The following is a 17,820-nucleotide window of genomic DNA, read 5'->3' on the forward strand; positions in this document are numbered from 1 at the left end:
GTTTCATTTTTTAAATAATTTCAAATATCAGTATTCAACATTTCATGTTTAAATATCAAAACATTATGTATGCATTTGTAACTGCAGGTTAAAGCATTCCATGTCCCCCTGAGCTGCATTAACATGCGTAAATACATCTAAATGCCACTTCATGCAACTTCTGCAAAGATGAATTTTATTGATGCAAATTTCATTTGTTTAGTAACAGGCTAACCCTGGGTTTCACAGACAAGGCTTAAGCCTAGGACCAGACTAAAGTGTAAGTCTGAGCTGTTTCAACTGAAAGAAACTTGCACTGACAGATCTTAAAATATATCAGTGCCTTTGTTTTGTTTCAAGATGCACAGCAGTAATGTTTTTTTCTAAGGCATGTTAATAAAAATTACTTAAATATCCTAATTGAACTAAGGCCTAATCCTGTGCTGCTTCTGTCTCATTTGTCTTCACAAGAACCATTGTTTATTTAAACGCAGAACGTCTTTACGACCACATCAAACAGGATATGTTTCAGACGCGCGCTCCAGCTTCACTTCAGCGGAAACGGTACTGTGCTCGCAGCGCGTGCTCTTCAATCGCATGCACAAAGGCTCCGGTGCACGCTGTAGCCTTTATCATTTCATATCAAAGCGTGAAATAAACTATGTGCATGCATTATCATAGTTATGTCATCAGTTGTGTCATGAAGTTACCAAAAAGGCAATTAAATCTGCCTTAAAACTGTACTTGTATGTATTTGTTACATGAGTCACATTTAAGGACATGTTTCTGAAATGCAGAGGTTTCCTAAACTGTCCTGGAGCAGCCCAGCACTGTCTCCCTCATCTAACACACTAGATTCAACTCATTAGAGACTTATTAGAGACTGAAGAGGGTCAGAATAGGTAACGATGTGTGTCAGATCCGCATCATGTTCAGCATCGTCAGCTCTTAAAGGGACAACAGCCAAAAAAAACCTAATAACCAGTTGCTGTGATGTCTATTAATCAAAGATCAAAAGAAAAAGAAAAGAGGAAATCAATAACTTTTGTAGCTTTAAGGATTCATCTATTTAATTTAGAATTTAGTGTTTGATAACTTTATTCAATTTCTGTATATTTCTTGCTGAAGAGCACAGGTAACTAAATATGACATTTATTATAATGGGTTTATGTGAAGATTGTTTTAAGTTCACTTAAATTAGAAGTTATTTTAAGTAGTCTAATAAATGTTAAAATTGATAGCTCTTGTAATGTTGAATGGCTAGTCAATGGTTAAATATTAGAGGAAAAACAATTTCCTAGAGACATCAGTGGTATCAGTGATACTCTCCTTCAGTCATAAAAAAATGCCATTATACAAATATTAAACATATACTGTCTTTATGTTGTTTCTACATTAATTTGAAGATTGAATGTGAAATTATTGCAATGTAAAAGTATTTTTAAAAACTTATTAAATGTTAGATGGGATTAATCACGAATAATTTCAGAACAATTTTAGTTTAGTTTTTTTTTTATTGATTGACAGCACTAATACATACATATATATATACATACATATATATATATATATATATATGTGTGTGTGTGTGTATATATACACACACAGGTGTATTACACAATATAATATATACAATATACTATATAATTTTATGATAATTTTATGCCAGACATAAAACATTTATTAAAAAAAACACAACAAAATTTTTGTTAAATAAATAAATAAATACATTATTTTACTTATAAAATATGAGAGAGACTTTCAATTATTATTTTTTTTAATCCAAAAATATCCCATAAAACAAAACAAAACAAATAAAATAAAATAAAATAAAAATAAAAGTGCAGATTCCCTGTCGGTCTAGTGATCAAAGTCGGGTGGCGTCAGCAGATCTGAGACATTAACACAGCAGGATCAGTGTGAAAGAGTCAGCACATAAACATGAAGAGCTTTCGTCTTCTGGGATTAACGACCTTCCTATTATTATTCCCACAAGCCCAAAGAAGGTACAAAATAAAGAAGAAGGTAAAAGGAAAAAGCACAAAACCAGCAACTGCTAAATTTTTTTATCAACAGCTATTGAGCTACTTGCACTTTATAATCCAACTGAAGCGGTGTGCAGCGTCAGGACGGACTGGATTTAGAGGAGGAGATGCTCTCCTCTCCCATGAGCTCTCGCTCTCGATCTCATCTCACCTTGACTTGCAGCAGCTTAGAGGATCTCGCTCTAATGGGAGCAGCCGTCAATCAAATCATGTGCATCAAAGAGGTGACAGTTTGTTTCACGCTCCTGAAATATCATTCTGCGTGACACCGACAGCTCAGAGCTCTGCACTCCTCTCCATACACAGTGGAGACAGACTTGACACGTCCTGAGATTGTCCGGTTAGGTTCAACTATGCTCATATTTAAAGATTCAGATCACACACATAAACAACACCATGCAACAGGGTTATTATCATTAATGGAAACAATTACATTTCCGTAAACTGACATGAAATTAAGTTTTAAATAAACTCAAACCAAACTAAAATTCATTTTCATCATTTAAAATAAAAATGGTCCAACATTAGAACAAAACAGAACAAAACAACATAAAACAACACAATATTAATAAGACTAACTAAAATTAATAATTAAAAATTTAATTTAATTCAAATTACTAACAAAAACTATAATAGTATAACAATGATACTAAAATAACTCTATAGTAAAGGATCTTTAAAAAATATATAAATAAATAAGTAAATACATAATAATAATAATAATAATAGAACAAAACACACAAAAATAAAATAAAAACATAAACAATAAATAAATTAAATGAATAAATAAAAACATTCACTGTTTATAAAATATACCAATTAGCACATTAACATTAGCAACCCTAAATTATTAAAACAAAGCACGTATATATATTTGTATTTTTGTATCTGTATCTGTATTTTTGATCAAATAAATACAGCCTTGATGAACTCAAAAAACTTCGGTAAAAAATATAAAAAATCTTACTGATCCCAAACTTTTGAATGGTAGTGTATATATACATAAATAAATAAAAATAAGATGAATAAAAAAAACTAGATAAAAATAGAATAAATATAAACATCTAATAATAAAAATACATAGTTCTGGCATGAAACTCCAGATGGTGCAGTCCGATAGGTCTAATCTGACCTAATGACATCATTATCACATGGCACAGCTGATTGGTTCTCTCCTGTATCAGTAGCCAGTGAGCTCACTGTTCAACATTCAAATACATGACTAGTGCTTGCTGTAGCAGTTTGCAGTGTGCTTCAGAAACCCTCCACCTTCCCCAGCTCCACCTGTATAGATCTCTACGAGGTGATAGATGTACGCTATATATGGTGGTTATTTCATATATGTTATATGTGTTATATTATCAGCAGCAGCATTTCTTACATGCTCACAGCAGCATGTTATGGATGTATTGGCAGCAGCAGCAGCAGCAGCGTAGCAGATCTATTCCGCCAAGACCAAATACATTATCACTGTCATGTACATTACCATGCCAATCCCTCCGAGAGTTGTCATGACAAAACTAACAATTATAGTGTGAAAACTAATGAAAACTAAACCTAAAGAAATTATTAGATAAAGATTAAGTCTCTTTTAATACACATCACAGGTCTTACTGTAAATAATTGGTGCATTTTAATACAAAGAGTTTTTTGTTTGTTTGTTTGTTTGTTTGTTCTTTGATAAAAAAAATGAGGTCACCTTTTAATTATTTTTTATTTCTCTCTCTCTCTCTCTTTTTTTCTTTCAGGATCTAATAAATTTAAGGCTGACATCTTATTTTTCAACCACCTGCCGCATCATTCCATGACCCAATTAATGTCTAGTGGATGAATCAAGTCTTTTTTCACAACCTGATTTAAAAAGGATTTTCACTTCTGTATGTTTTGTTGGCTGAACGGTGGATGCCCAAGTACTCAACAGTACAGCATACTGAACGGCTGTACTTCCATCCCTAATAACCTTGTTTGGGCTGGTAACAGACTTATCTGAAATGTAGCGTGACTCAGGACTGTGAGATGTGAGGCTCATTCATAGATCCCGAACCCGCTTCAACTGCCTCTCGTTCACTCAGAGGGACCAATGAAACGACGCTAATAAAGCAGGAGAATCTGGATAATGAAGCCTGGCTGTAGAGTGACTATAAAACAGACGAGATCAGTGTGTTCACTGGCCCCGGCCCGTCTTACAAACCTTTTACAGGCCAGAGAGCCGCGACTCTCCACGCTTTACTGACACTCTGACCTTCGACTGGGAGGCTGTTAAAGGCAGACGAACCAGACCCAGACATTTGGTAATTGTCTGAGCGTATTTATTCAGCTGCAGGATGGCAAGATAAAGAGGTTTTTCTGTTTCCGCTGAGGGTTTCCGCCTGAACGTCCTCTTCTATTGATGCATTTTTGGCCAAGAAGAGAAACATAAAAAGGCTTTTATTGACTTTATAGACACGGGTTGTTGCTGCGTCGACAAGAAGTAGATGAAATCACATGCAAATGTGAACAATACCAGGCTACTGATGAGTGGGATGCAAGAGGCTGATTGATTTTTTTTTTTTTCAACATATCTGGGACATATTTCACCCCAACAAATAAAAATAAATAAATAAATGTATTTATTTATTTATTTATTTAACCCTGCATGCAACACACTTCGGCTTGTTTACTATGATGACACCACAGTTTTATAATATGTTATCATATACAATGATATAAAATATTATATTTTATAACATATAACATATTATAAAAATATAATGTAATATAATTACAGATAATACAATTAATTACTTTGAGTATCCAACGTATCCAGCTAATATTTCATCCAATAAATAAATAAATAAATTTATATGATAAACAATACTATAGAAATATATAATACAATTTATTATTTTGGGTATCCAACATATTTCGGTCATATTTCATCCTAAATACATACATACACACATACATGAATATATTGTATTTAATTTAATTTAATTTAATTTCATTTCATTTCATTTCATTATTTCATTTTATTTTATTATTTCATTTCATTTCTTTATTTCATTTAATTTCATTATTTCATTTCATTTCATTTCATTATTTCATTTTATTTTATTATTTCATTTCATTTCTTTATTTCATTTAATTTCATTATTTCATTTCATTTCATTTCATTATTTCATTTTATTTTGTTTTTACACTGCATGCAACACACTTCAGCTTGTATACCATGGCGGCACCACAGTTTTACATCACTGCAGCCTGTATCCAATAAACTCCACCGCACTATAAACAGCATCCAACATCATCATGGCGTCACCTTTTTTATACCAATAAATCAATGGCATGTCTATTGGCTGTGGCTAATGTACTTTGGAGGCCTTGACCAGGCCAACAAAATGGATATTTATTTGAACACGCTGGAAAATTAACGACGCATTCCTTCAATGCATTCCCTCTCTCTTTTTCCATGCAACAAGTCTGAAACGGCACGCAGGTCACATGGAAGTCAGCAGATGTGTGGCCACCTCAGAGTGACTGGTGATGCTAGCAGTGATATAAAGATGATGATAATAATAATAATAATAATAATAATAATAATAAAGGTTAATTGTGGTTCATTTTACTTTATTATTACCATAGTATTATATAATTTCAAATGATTAATTTGAGTATCTGAAAATAAAATAATCTCATGGAAACATATCCACATCTAATTCCACCTTAAAATGAAAATAAATAAATAAATAAATAAATAATAATAATAATAATAATAATAAAGGCCAACTGTGGTTGATTTTGCCTTTATATCATCATATTATGATTATGAAATATATGATCTGATAATAAAATAAATACAATTTAAACAAACAAATAAATAAATGCAAGTTGTTTTTTTTCTCCCCCTAGTGCTATGCCTAATTGACATGAAAAAAAAGAAGAAGAAAAAAATGCTAAAATAATGTCAGAATATTAAACAGAGTATTGTATGTTTCTTTTGATTTGGGGAAAATAAATTAAATATGACTTTTCTAAACAAGATTCTCTGCTGCGGATACAGGCCTCAGTGGGCGGCAGTGATTGACAGAATTTGCAGAGCCTTATCCACTTCCTGTTCTGTGCACTTTAGACAGGAAATCCTCCTCTCCAATGTTATCTACAAAGAGATGAAATCTATTTTCCTCTGTGACACTTCTTTAAGAGAATAAACACTTAAACGTCCACGAAAACAACTCTGAGAAAATCTGTGATAAAACTTTTTCCTCTCTTCCTAATAAGCTAAAGCTGACGCTCGCTCAAGGACTGTTTATTCCAGGAGCCTGACACGATGAAACTTCTATTAGCTTTCATTTAGAAATGCAAATGTTTGTTTGGGCTTTGTTTTGATTCACGGAGGGAGTCGGGCTTTTCAAATGGAGTGATGTGACTGTCTGAATGTGAATGCATTACGCCGTTCATGCAGATTACAGCCCTCGCAGCCAAACGCCAATAAAAGTGTGCAATTTATTCCAGAGGCACGGCAACAAATATTACAACGTATTTCACAAAGGCTTGCTTCTAAGTGATATGCAAAGCTCCAAACTCGCTATTTAAAATATACGCAGGATGATTTGCATGCAATCAGATGTCAAGTACATTTGCGACAAGGCTTATAACTCTGCTTTCTGAAATACGCATTTTATTTTTATTTTAAAAGGAGAGAAGATTCAGTAAACTGCACTCTCTGTTTAAGACCTTCCATATGCAACTTATAGTTTAATAAACATGCGTTTATTATTTCACACTGGAGAGCAAAGAGTTAAAATGAGTATATCTGAAGAGGAAAAACAAGCTAGTAATATGCTAGAATTTGATAAGATAATCTTAATGTCACAGACTGTGCTGAAAATATTTGTATTTGCTTCTGGGTATTTAGCTGATTAATAAACAAACAGAACATGGGCAGGAATTCATAAAGCTGAATCATTACAGTATTTGATCAAGGGGTTTTGGTTGTAGGTTGTTGATAACTAGTGTAGCTCAGATTTAGTTTCAGTAATTGCACACATTTCTAATTTCTCTCTAAATGCATCTTCTGGGGTTTTTGTATATCTATGTGTGTCTTTTCTTATCTTCAGACAGAACAGCTGAATATGCACACTGCAGAAAACAGAGAAGCCTGTATCATAAGCCATATATGAAACATTTATATGAATCCTGCAGGACAGACAGAAGCAGTTGTTTTCAAGCAGCAAAGTTTAACCTTTACTACATCAGGCCACTCTGGAGTGAAAGACGCTGAGCAAAACTGTCGGTAATAAAACAAACATTTTCACATCGCTTTTTTCTTTTCTCTTGTATTCGATTGTTCTCTGTGTCTAAACAAAACAGCATATACAACTATACACTGCTACTAACGTAAAACTATACTCTAAAAACATCTGATGTAATGTTTTATTTTGAAGGAATTTTCCATGTTGATTTTTTGACAGGTGTTTTACCTGTATTTTTATTACACATTTATTACACATTGCATTGGGTTGTGTTTTATGGTTGAAGGAACTGTCCTTAAATATGTATATTTTGTGCATATTAATATACACGGAGTGTATATTAAAAGACCCAACTCATCCTCTGTGTGATCAGTTTGTTTTATTGCCCTCTGGGAGACGATTTTTAATGCCTAGAGCAAAGACAAATATTTATAAAAGGTCTTTTGTACCTGCTGCGATCGGATTTATTAATCAAAAAGCTATGTGATTCAGTATGATGGTTTTTATGTGTTTTGTAGTATGTGTCTGTATGTGTATTTGGTTTTCGCTGGTGTGGTCAAAGACAAATTTCAACCATGGTTGACAATAAAGATGTATTGTATTGTATTGTATTGTATTGTATAATGGAAATGTACCAGTAATTTTCTGCCAAGACGTTATACTTTTTTTTTCTTTTATTTTTTTTGTGTACCAGTCATAAGGGTCAATTTTTCGAAATTGAGATGTATACATCATCGTCACATATTAGAATACCCTAGTAATATGCATGCATAGTAAGTAAATAAATAAGTGCATAAATGAATGCTAATATTGCTGTGCATTCACACACTGCAGTACACTAGGGACAGAGCGCTACCACCAGAGATACTGGCACAAGGACGTAACCTCGTCATATTCACACTGCGGCCGAACGGCGGGGTATCAGCGGCCGCTGGGAACGCTCCTGCTGGGACAACAGCAGTCGGTAACGTAATAATCCCCTTCCCATAGCATCCTGGGAAAGGTCACGCAGCCTGAGTGACACCTGTCAATCACAGCCTCTGCTTCACGCCGCTGACGAGCCAATTAACCGCCGCGGTAATAAACCCACAGAGAGTCATTACTGTTCCTGACAGAGACACGCTGGCCTTTAGTAGCATTTCCATAACTTACCGCTAACCATTTCATAACCGCTAGCTAGAGGAAAAGAGCAATTGAGGCGATTCTTCAGTGTGAATACAGAGTGACTTTCCCTTAGTTTTCATACACTGATGGATGTTTATTGGTGAATTTGTCATAAATACCGTAAAACAAGCCATAAATCGAGAAGCTGGAGAACAGCAACAGCACAAAGTGAGGCGTTTTGGAATATATTGCTTCGGTATCTCAGAAAATACTCTCATTTCACCAGAACAAATGCAGGTCAGTCCTCTGCATCAGCTATTCAGTGTCTGTAACACACATCATAACACTGACATCAACAACACTGAAACAACTTCTCAACTCTTCCTGAAGACTCAAACTTCTGCAGCTTTTAGTCCATGTCTACATGCTCTGATGCCATGCTAGTGAACTTCAAAAAGATGACAACTTTTTAGCACAATCTTTCTCAAAAAAAAATATAATCCTGTCCACAGTGGTATATGCACTTTTATCTTCCTAAATATTAACACCACCAACTAGTTGCAATAAAAAGTAGAAAATCATGGTTCTGTGGACCTTAAATGCAAACTAAAAACTAAAGTATGTTTGGGGGGGCGTAAGGAGTATATTCCACACAAAAAAAAATGTTTCTACTTAAAGGTATAAAGTCCTGTTTTAATGTTGCATGGTTCCTTTCACACTCCCCATACAAATTACTATATTACTGTTTTTGGAGCATCTATAACGTAAAACAGAGACCATATATGACCGTGGAGCACAAAACCAGTCATAAGTGTCAATTTTTTGAAAGTTGAATAAATACGCTTTCCATTGATGTATGGTTTGTTAGGAGAGGACAATATTTGGCTGAGATACAACTATTTGAAAATCGCCTTTAAAGTTGTCCAAATGAAGTTCTTAGCAATGCATATTACTAAACAAAAATTCAGTTTTAATATATTTACAGTAGGAAATTTACAAAATATCTTCATGGAACATGATCTTTACTTAATATCCTAATGATTTTTGGCATAAAATAAAAATCAATAATTTTGACCCATACAATGTTGGAACATGATCTTTACTTAATATCCTAATAATTTTTGGCATAAAATAAAAATCTATATTTTTGACCCATACAATGTATTTTTGGCTATTGTTACAAATATACCCCAGCGACTTAAGCTGGTTTTGTGCTCCAGGGTCACATATATTAACACTAAACCCTTTGACCTTTCAAAAGATGTATCATTTGTTAACATTAATAAAAGTTTTAGACAGTAGCCAACAAAGTGACCCAAACTGCTTGTTTCTCCTAAGAAGTGTGCTTAACTGTATTAAAAGTGTACTTGTAGTGTATTTCAAAACTAAAAAGTATATAAAAAAACTTGGTATAATATTAATTAAAAGGTCACTTAAGTGTATTTAAAGAGACACTTGACTGTGTTTAACACTTAAGTGCACTTTTCAAAAGGCTTCTTTCTAAGAATGTCAAATTAAAAGTCTACACTTTTAATTGTGCATTTTAAATCATTGTTTTAATAATCTTCGTCATGTTTTAAAGAAGTACTTCTTTTGATGTGTTGACTAAAGCACATGTAAAGTACGTCCTGTAGTGTGTTATTCAATATCCCATATGAAGTTAGTATATTTTAAATGTACTAAATTGCAATTTCATCATAACACATGTGTATTACAAACATATTAAATGCATGATATGCAAGTTTCAAAATAAATTACAGAATAGTTTAGTTTACCATAAATGCTTGTCAGCGCATCCAGCAGTACATTTTGTGAAATGTTTTATTTAAGTGGGTCAAAAACACTCTAAAGTTCAGCTAATTGCAGCAGTTTCTAGTATAAAGTTGACTTTTCTTTCCGTTAAAAACCCTGATGAATTCAGAGATTCTGTGCACGTTGAGGGTGGATCTGACATGATCCGTGATAATAAAGGAGCCTGCTGGTTATTACATTTTCCCATCCAGAGAATTATCAATGATTTACCTGTGCTATAAAAGCAGCCGCTGGGACTCAGGTGAGAAATCTGATAACACTGTTTGTTTGACTTTCAATTTGTTTCACACTACAAAGGGTGGATGAAAACAGCTTTTCATTTTCCAAACTTTCAGACACGAACATATATAAAAGAAGAACATCTTCTATCAGAGAGGTCTGCAGAGAAACTTATAACAATAAAAGAAACTTCAAAAGTGTTGGTGCCCTTCACCCGATCCAACCTTACAAAATAAGAAATATTTGACAGCGAGAAAACACACTTTAGCTTGAATTATGCAAAGCTTTGGAAACACACAGCCAAGGTTGCGTCTTGCAAGAACATGTCAAGGCACGTCATTGTCCTGTTACATCAGCCAAGTATCACTTAACCGCCCTGACAAACACTCAAAAGCAGCCTGTGCATCACGTCACAGTGATTCTGAAGGAAGAGAAGCTGTGAGCTCTTACCTGTCTGCAGATGGTGGGCGTCCGTTGCGGGGCTTGTTGACCTGTGCGTAGAGAGCCTCTAAGGGCAAGGCCTGGTCTTGGGGGCTCTGCGGACGCTCTGGACCGGGGTTATGGCTCAGGTCCATGCTGCTGTCCAGGGACGATTCCAGAGAGCCGATCCCGGCGTAGGTGTGCTCCTCGTCGGAGCTGAAGGTGCGGTTGAAGTCCTGGATCTCAGCGTAGTCTCGCTCTCTGGCCTGTCGCTCTCGGAGCTCCCTGGTCTTCGCTTGAATTCTACAAAGACAAAACATCAATTGAGGTTTAGATGTGTAGTGCACACTCAAGATCAATTTCAACATCTCTCTTTTAACATTTGAGTATTTGGTTCCATACTGTCATATATTCATGTCATTAATGTGAGTACCACCACATGTACTAGTGCCAGCTGTTCAATATTGTAAATAAGTGAAGCCAGAATAATTGTTATTTTGCATCCACAATAATGTTTCAATGTATCAATTACGTGACACTCCTTTTGTGTGTGTGTGTGTGTAACATCAACACTGTCATTGAACTGAAGTATATAAATGCTGAACTGACTTTAGCTTATCCCATATTTGAAGAGGTTTAATTCTGTTATTTTCCTGTTTATTACTATGAAGCCACTTTGAAACACTCTGTATAAACTGTTATGTAAATAAAAGTGATTTGACATGACTTGTATGAATGTAATAATTTACTCAAAGATGCATAACTAAAATTCACACATACATAATAGAGTACATCTATTTTATAATTAATATGTTTTTGTTTGCTTTTTAAATGAAAATTCATTTTGATATATTTTGGGGGACACAATCTCAAAAATGTAAGAATGACCTTAAAGCATAAAATGACAATTACTCAAAATAAAATATAAATATTTTAAAATATATATATAGATATATATATATATACAGTGGTGTGAAATTGCTGTAGTATGTAGTATTGCTGCCAATGCATATTCCGATACGGTGCCGTGAGTATTTAAGACATACTGCTGCTGCACAAATAGCAAATAAAATAACCCGTAGCAGATCTATACAGGTGGAGTGGGGGAAGGTGGAGGGTTTCAGAGAAACTCTGAAAGCGCGCTGCAGGAATCTCAAGTGAATGCTAGCCAGCCATATAAATGCAAGGCAGTAAGCTCATTGGCTGCATATGCAGCATGAACCAATCAGCTTGTGCCAAGTCGTTTAACTCTCTGAATATCATCAGTTACATTAACAATCAGTCAGCCTGCGCCATCTAGAGTTTCATGACTGAACTATATATATATATATTTTTGTTTTGTTTTGTTTTTTGTTTTTTGTTCAAAAATAATTACTAAAATATGTACATTTACATGTTTTCAAGTTGTAAGGTTATTATGTGTTACTTGATGGTCACACCACATTTTCAACAATTCAAACTCTTGAGTTTCACCGCATACTCTAGTGTGAAAGTGCGCTGTGGGTTACACCTTGGGATTAATTTCCACCTTTGTGATTCTGCCCTCAAACACAGTACCATCAAAAGCAATAGCAGTTAGTCCGTCAGCAATGTATAACATTTATTACAGCCATGAAGAGCTAAAGCTTTTATTTGCCAACACAACGAATTGGAAGACAGACCTCTTGGTCTTGTTGAGACTCCCTACTGCACGGAGAATCCCTGAGCTCAGGACCCCTGCTGGCATCATGCGCTGCTAAACGCCTGCCAAGCCTGCTTTATTTCTAGAAGCCTTTCACTACTACTGGAGTCCTCTAAAAGGAAAAGGAAGCGAGACCGCTGAGGCCCCGTTCATTCGAGCCTCTACTTCTAAATCGCTCATGGTAAAGGTTGCGGCCCCTTCCTTGAAGAAGCTTGTCAATGCACAGATTCCCTAAAACAGCCAGTGGGGAACCTTCCCAAGAAGAATGGAGTGATTTCTTCTTCACATCACTCTGATCTTCGCCAAACGCCTCTTTCTGCCTTCCCTCTTTCTCAGGAGTTTTTCAAAGGCCAGGCCTGGTGGGCTGAACTGAATGAGTCTTTTTGTGTCTAATAGACCACGTGTGTCCTTCTAAGTGCTGTTAAGGGAAAGGAGATCCTCAGGAATGGGAACGGCAGTGGAATAAGAGGAAAGGCTGGTGTGGACAGGGGAAAGCCTCCTGTAGGGTGACCTCTGTCTTTGGTACCCACCCATCTCATCAGATCCAGATGCGCTCTGGGACTCCAGGGATGCCCCATCACAAAAACCTGAGCATTTTTAAGTGTTTAAGTGCCCTACCTCCTCACCACCCCAGGTCAGAGTTGACCTCTGACCCCTGACATCTATCTGTCAGTTGTTTGATTGACAGTAGTCCAGGGCCGAGAAGAGATGTCGGATTTTCCCAGCAAGACTGAATGTTTCCACACTTTCTCATAAGCCCAATCTTATTTACCAACAATGAGCATTTTCTCTCTGTCACAGGCTAATGCAATTACAATGCCACCGACTGTCTCTCTCTCTCTGCATTCCGCTTGAGGAAATCCTATTGGCCGTGCTAGAATTGTGCGCATTTATGACTCACGATAATAGTCTGGGAAACACTTGGAAATTAACATCAGCATATTTTCATGTGTGTGTGTGCATTGTGGGAGTTTTAATTTCCCTTTCTGATTTTATCCTACCTTTCGGTTCATCAGGTTCATCGCTTGAACCATAAGGATGCACCGATATATCGGCTGATAATCGGTATTGGCCGATAAAAACTGCTTCTGCCGATTGTTTAAAAACAGTTGATCAGGGCCGATTATATGCTGTCAATCAAAATGTGTCAGACTGCAACTCATACGGTGGGTAAAGAAAATGCCTCTCGTGTTGAATTTAGGGCTGTCAAAGTTAACGTGATTATAACGCTTTATCACAATCGCACTTAAAAAATAACAGAACGCAGTTTCTGTTTGACTATATGAATTACCCATAGCTCAAGCCAGGGTTGCCAGGTATGCGCATTTTCCCTTCACCAAACATTATTTGTAGCGCAGCTCCCATCCATTGATCGCAAACAGCTTTGTGCTTTGTTACTGCTGATTAGAAACAAAGTCTCAGCTCCTAAATTTGGTTCATTAAATGTGGCGCTTTAGCACCTCAGTTCAAGAGGAAGTGTCTTCAAATTTAATGCAAATTGTTGTGCAAAATAAACATGGATGAACGTCAGAGGTTGTTAAAAGACACAGTACAACTTACTGAAACATATTACGTCTCGGATAGTTTTATAACCACGGAAAGATGTCAATATAACAGCATGTGAACAATATGTCACATAACATTTACCTCAGGAAATTACCAGTGTTCACACTTGGTTAGTTAGCTACAAAAAACACTAGGGAGAAGTTTACTTACTGTCAATTATGTATGTATGTTGCATACAAACGTTTCATTTTGATTTGAGTGTGATTATTATATCGGAATATAAACTGCAGTTGAATATACAGCAATAGTTTAGGCTCTGATGTTAATTATAACCTATAATAGTATAGTAATATACCAAATGAGAGGGTTTCCTGTATAGTTTTGCAAGTAAATTTCACAATTAATTACAAAGAACTGGCAAGAAACACATTGAATTAAACATGACATTTTGAAGTAGAAAACATTATTTTATTAATAATTTTCTTGTAAAACATACTCTAATGATCTTGGTTTTATTTAAATTTGTATCATTTTTTTTTTTTTTAAAGTGTATCAGTAGAAGTCATTCTGAATAATCAGCTATTGGAGAAATGTAGCATCGGTGCATCTCTAGTTACAAGTAGTTTCTTTCACATTTGAAGGTTGATATCGCCATCCACCTGCTGTCCACTTAAAAACTGATGTCACCTCGCTGCCAGTAAAAACTGTGTTAGGACAAGTTACGGAAACTCAATAGGAGGACGAGGCCTCCGGCGCTGTACCTATAATGGCCAAATCAAATCTGCGAGAGCGCTATCTGTGTTTGAATGAGGTAATGAGCACACTGAAGTAGAGGTCCAGTGTAACCTGCCCCCTGGAGTACCGGACTGAAACTCATTTAGCGCGGTGGCCTGGAGATGAGAAGTGTGTGTTTTGTGTATGACAGAAGATTAACTTCAGGTTGGAAACCAGCACGATGAAGACACTGGTCTGGCCTATGAGATTCATTTAACACCATATCCTATAAACAGCCACGATGAAAAATCATTGCAAGGCAAGGCATTTTGTTTGGTTTATATTTTTATTGTGGCTCACTGGTCGATCCATCAACAGTGGAGCGTTATTTTATTATTATTATTTATGTGCTTTTCATAATTTTATTTTTATTATTTCTAATTACATATTCTTGAGTTTGTTTTTTTTAAATAAAAATTTAATTCAGTCACTGTTTTTATTGATATAATATCATATTAATATAATATAATATACTATACTGTAATATAATATAATAATGAAAATCAATAAGTGTCTAATTTTCATTTAAGTTTTTGCTTTCCATGTAATATTTGTATTTTATTTTATTTCAGGTTTATTTCAATTACCAAAAAAAATTTTTTTTTCATGGATTTAGTTTTAGTTGCTGATTGTGAACAATGAAGAACAATACATAGTTACAATTAGTACTATTAATGATTAAAATAATGCAACGTAGCCAATAGTCTAAGTTCATTATAACTGTAGTTTATAGTTGTAACGTAATGCAGCAACTTGTCATGTGTTTCTCAGAAATATACATTGATTCTAACTGGATGAGGCAATTTTGAAGCCAGATTCATGTCCTACTTTGTATAATAAACAAATGAAATATGATTATTTGTAAATTTGTGACTTCATGCAGCATTTTCACTTTCCGTGAGGACAGAAAAACGAATTTGCACTCAAAACTTGACATGAATTAGTCAGTTTGACATTATGAGCATTATGGGGTAATCAGTGTCTGTTGTGCAAAATAAACATGGATGAACGTCAGAGGTTGTTAAAAGACACAGTACAACTTACTGAAACATATTACGTCTCGGATAGTTTTATAACCACGGAAAGATGTCAATATAACAGCATGTGAACAATATGTCACATAACATTTACCTCAGGAAATTACCAGTGTTCACACTTGGTTAGTTAGCTACAAAAAACACTAGGGAGAAGTTTACTTACTGTCAATTATGTATGTATGTTGCATACAAACGTTTCATTTTGATTTGAGTGTGATTATTATATCGGAATATAAACTGCAGTTGAATATACAGCAATAGTTTAGGCTCTGATGTTAATTATAACCTATAATAGTATAGTAATATACCAAATGAGAGGGTTTCCTGTATAGTTTTGCAAGTAAATTTCACAATTAATTACAAAGAACTGGCAAGAAACACATTGAATTAAACATGACATTTTGAAGTAGAAAACATTATTTTATTAATAATTTTCTTGTAAAACATACTCTAATGATCTTGGTTTTATTTAAATTTGTATCATTTTTTTTTTTTTTAAAGTGTATCAGTAGAAGTCATTCTGAATAATCAGCTATTGGAGAAATGTAGCATCGGTGCATCTCTAGTTACAAGTAGTTTCTTTCACATTTGAAGGTTGATATCGCCATCCACCTGCTGTCCACTTAAAAACTGATGTCACCTCGCTGCCAGTAAAAACTGTGTTAGGACAAGTTACGGAAACTCAATAGGAGGACGAGGCCTCCGGCGCTGTACCTATAATGGCCAAATCAAATCTGCGAGAGCGCTATCTGTGTTTGAATGAGGTAATGAGCACACTGAAGTAGAGGTCCAGTGTAACCTGCCCCCTGGAGTACCGGACTGAAACTCATTTAGCGCGGTGGCCTGGAGATGAGAAGTGTGTGTTTTGTGTATGACAGAAGATTAACTTCAGGTTGGAAACCAGCACGATGAAGACACTGGTCTGGCCTATGAGATTCATTTAACACCATATCCTATAAACAGCCACGATGAAAAATCATTGCAAGGCAAGGCATTTTGTTTGGTTTATATTTTTATTGTGGCTCACTGGTCGATCCATCAACAGTGGAGCGTTATTTTATTATTATTATTATTATTATTATTATTATTATTTATAATGCTACTACAGTGTTAATAGTTTAAATTATTATTGTTTTGTTTTCAGTTTTTATTTACATTTTAGTTTTTTGTTATGTGCTTTTCATAATTTTATTTTTATTATTTCTAATTACATATTCTTGAGTTTGTTTTTTTTAAATAAAAATTTAATTCAGTCACTGTTTTTATTGATATAATATCATATTAATATAATATAATATACTATACTGTAATATAATATAATAATGAAAATCAATAAGTGTCTAATTTTCATTTAAGTTTTTGCTTTCCATGTAATATTTGTATTTTATTTTATTTCAGGTTTATTTCAATTACCAAAAAAAATTTTTTTTTCATGGATTTAGTTTTAGTTGCTGATTGTGAACAATGAAGAACAATACATAGTTACAATTAGTACTATTAATGATTAAAATAATGCAACGTAGCCAATAGTCTAAGTTCATTATAACTGTAGTTTATAGTTGTAACGTAATGCAGCAACTTGTCATGTGTTTCTCAGAAATATACATTGATTCTAACTGGATGAGGCAATTTTGAAGCCAGATTCATGTCCTACTTTGTATAATAAACAAATGAAATATGATTATTTGTAAATTTGTGACTTCATGCAGCATTTTCACTTTCCGTGAGGACAGAAAAACGAATTTGCACTCAAAACTTGACATGAATTAGTCAGTTTGACATTATGAGCATTATGGGGTAATCAGTGTCTGTCTGTGTGTGTGTGTGTGTGTGTGTGTGTGTGTGTGCACGCGTGCGTGCGTTGAACTATGACCATAACTGTGTGTGTGTGTGTGAATCAACTTCTAGCTAAACCTGTTCTGAATTCCCTCTTCCACCTTTAGTTCATTACACAATTAATGGTCCAGTGTGGCGTTAATGCAAGACACAGAAATAGCTGTCGTTTCCCATTC

General features: G+C 34.7%; 1 protein-coding gene across 1 annotated transcript in view; it reads right to left on the minus strand.

Moving 5' to 3' along the window:
- pard3aa (par-3 family cell polarity regulator alpha, a) overlaps positions 1–17,820 on the minus strand; it is a 481,339-nt gene that overhangs the window by 85,849 nt on the left and 377,670 nt on the right. The window contains exon 22 of the mRNA XM_016519585.1: positions 10,841–11,113. Coding sequence (XP_016375071.1) covers positions 10,841–11,113 — 273 coding nt within the window. The remainder of the gene's footprint in view (positions 1–10,840; positions 11,114–17,820) is intronic.

The sequence above is a fragment of the Sinocyclocheilus rhinocerous genome, unplaced genomic scaffold, assembly GCF_001515625.1.
Source record: "Sinocyclocheilus rhinocerous isolate Xijiao unplaced genomic scaffold, SAMN03320098_v1.1 scaffold642, whole genome shotgun sequence".
NCBI classification, from domain to species: domain Eukaryota; kingdom Metazoa; phylum Chordata; class Actinopteri; order Cypriniformes; family Cyprinidae; genus Sinocyclocheilus; species Sinocyclocheilus rhinocerous.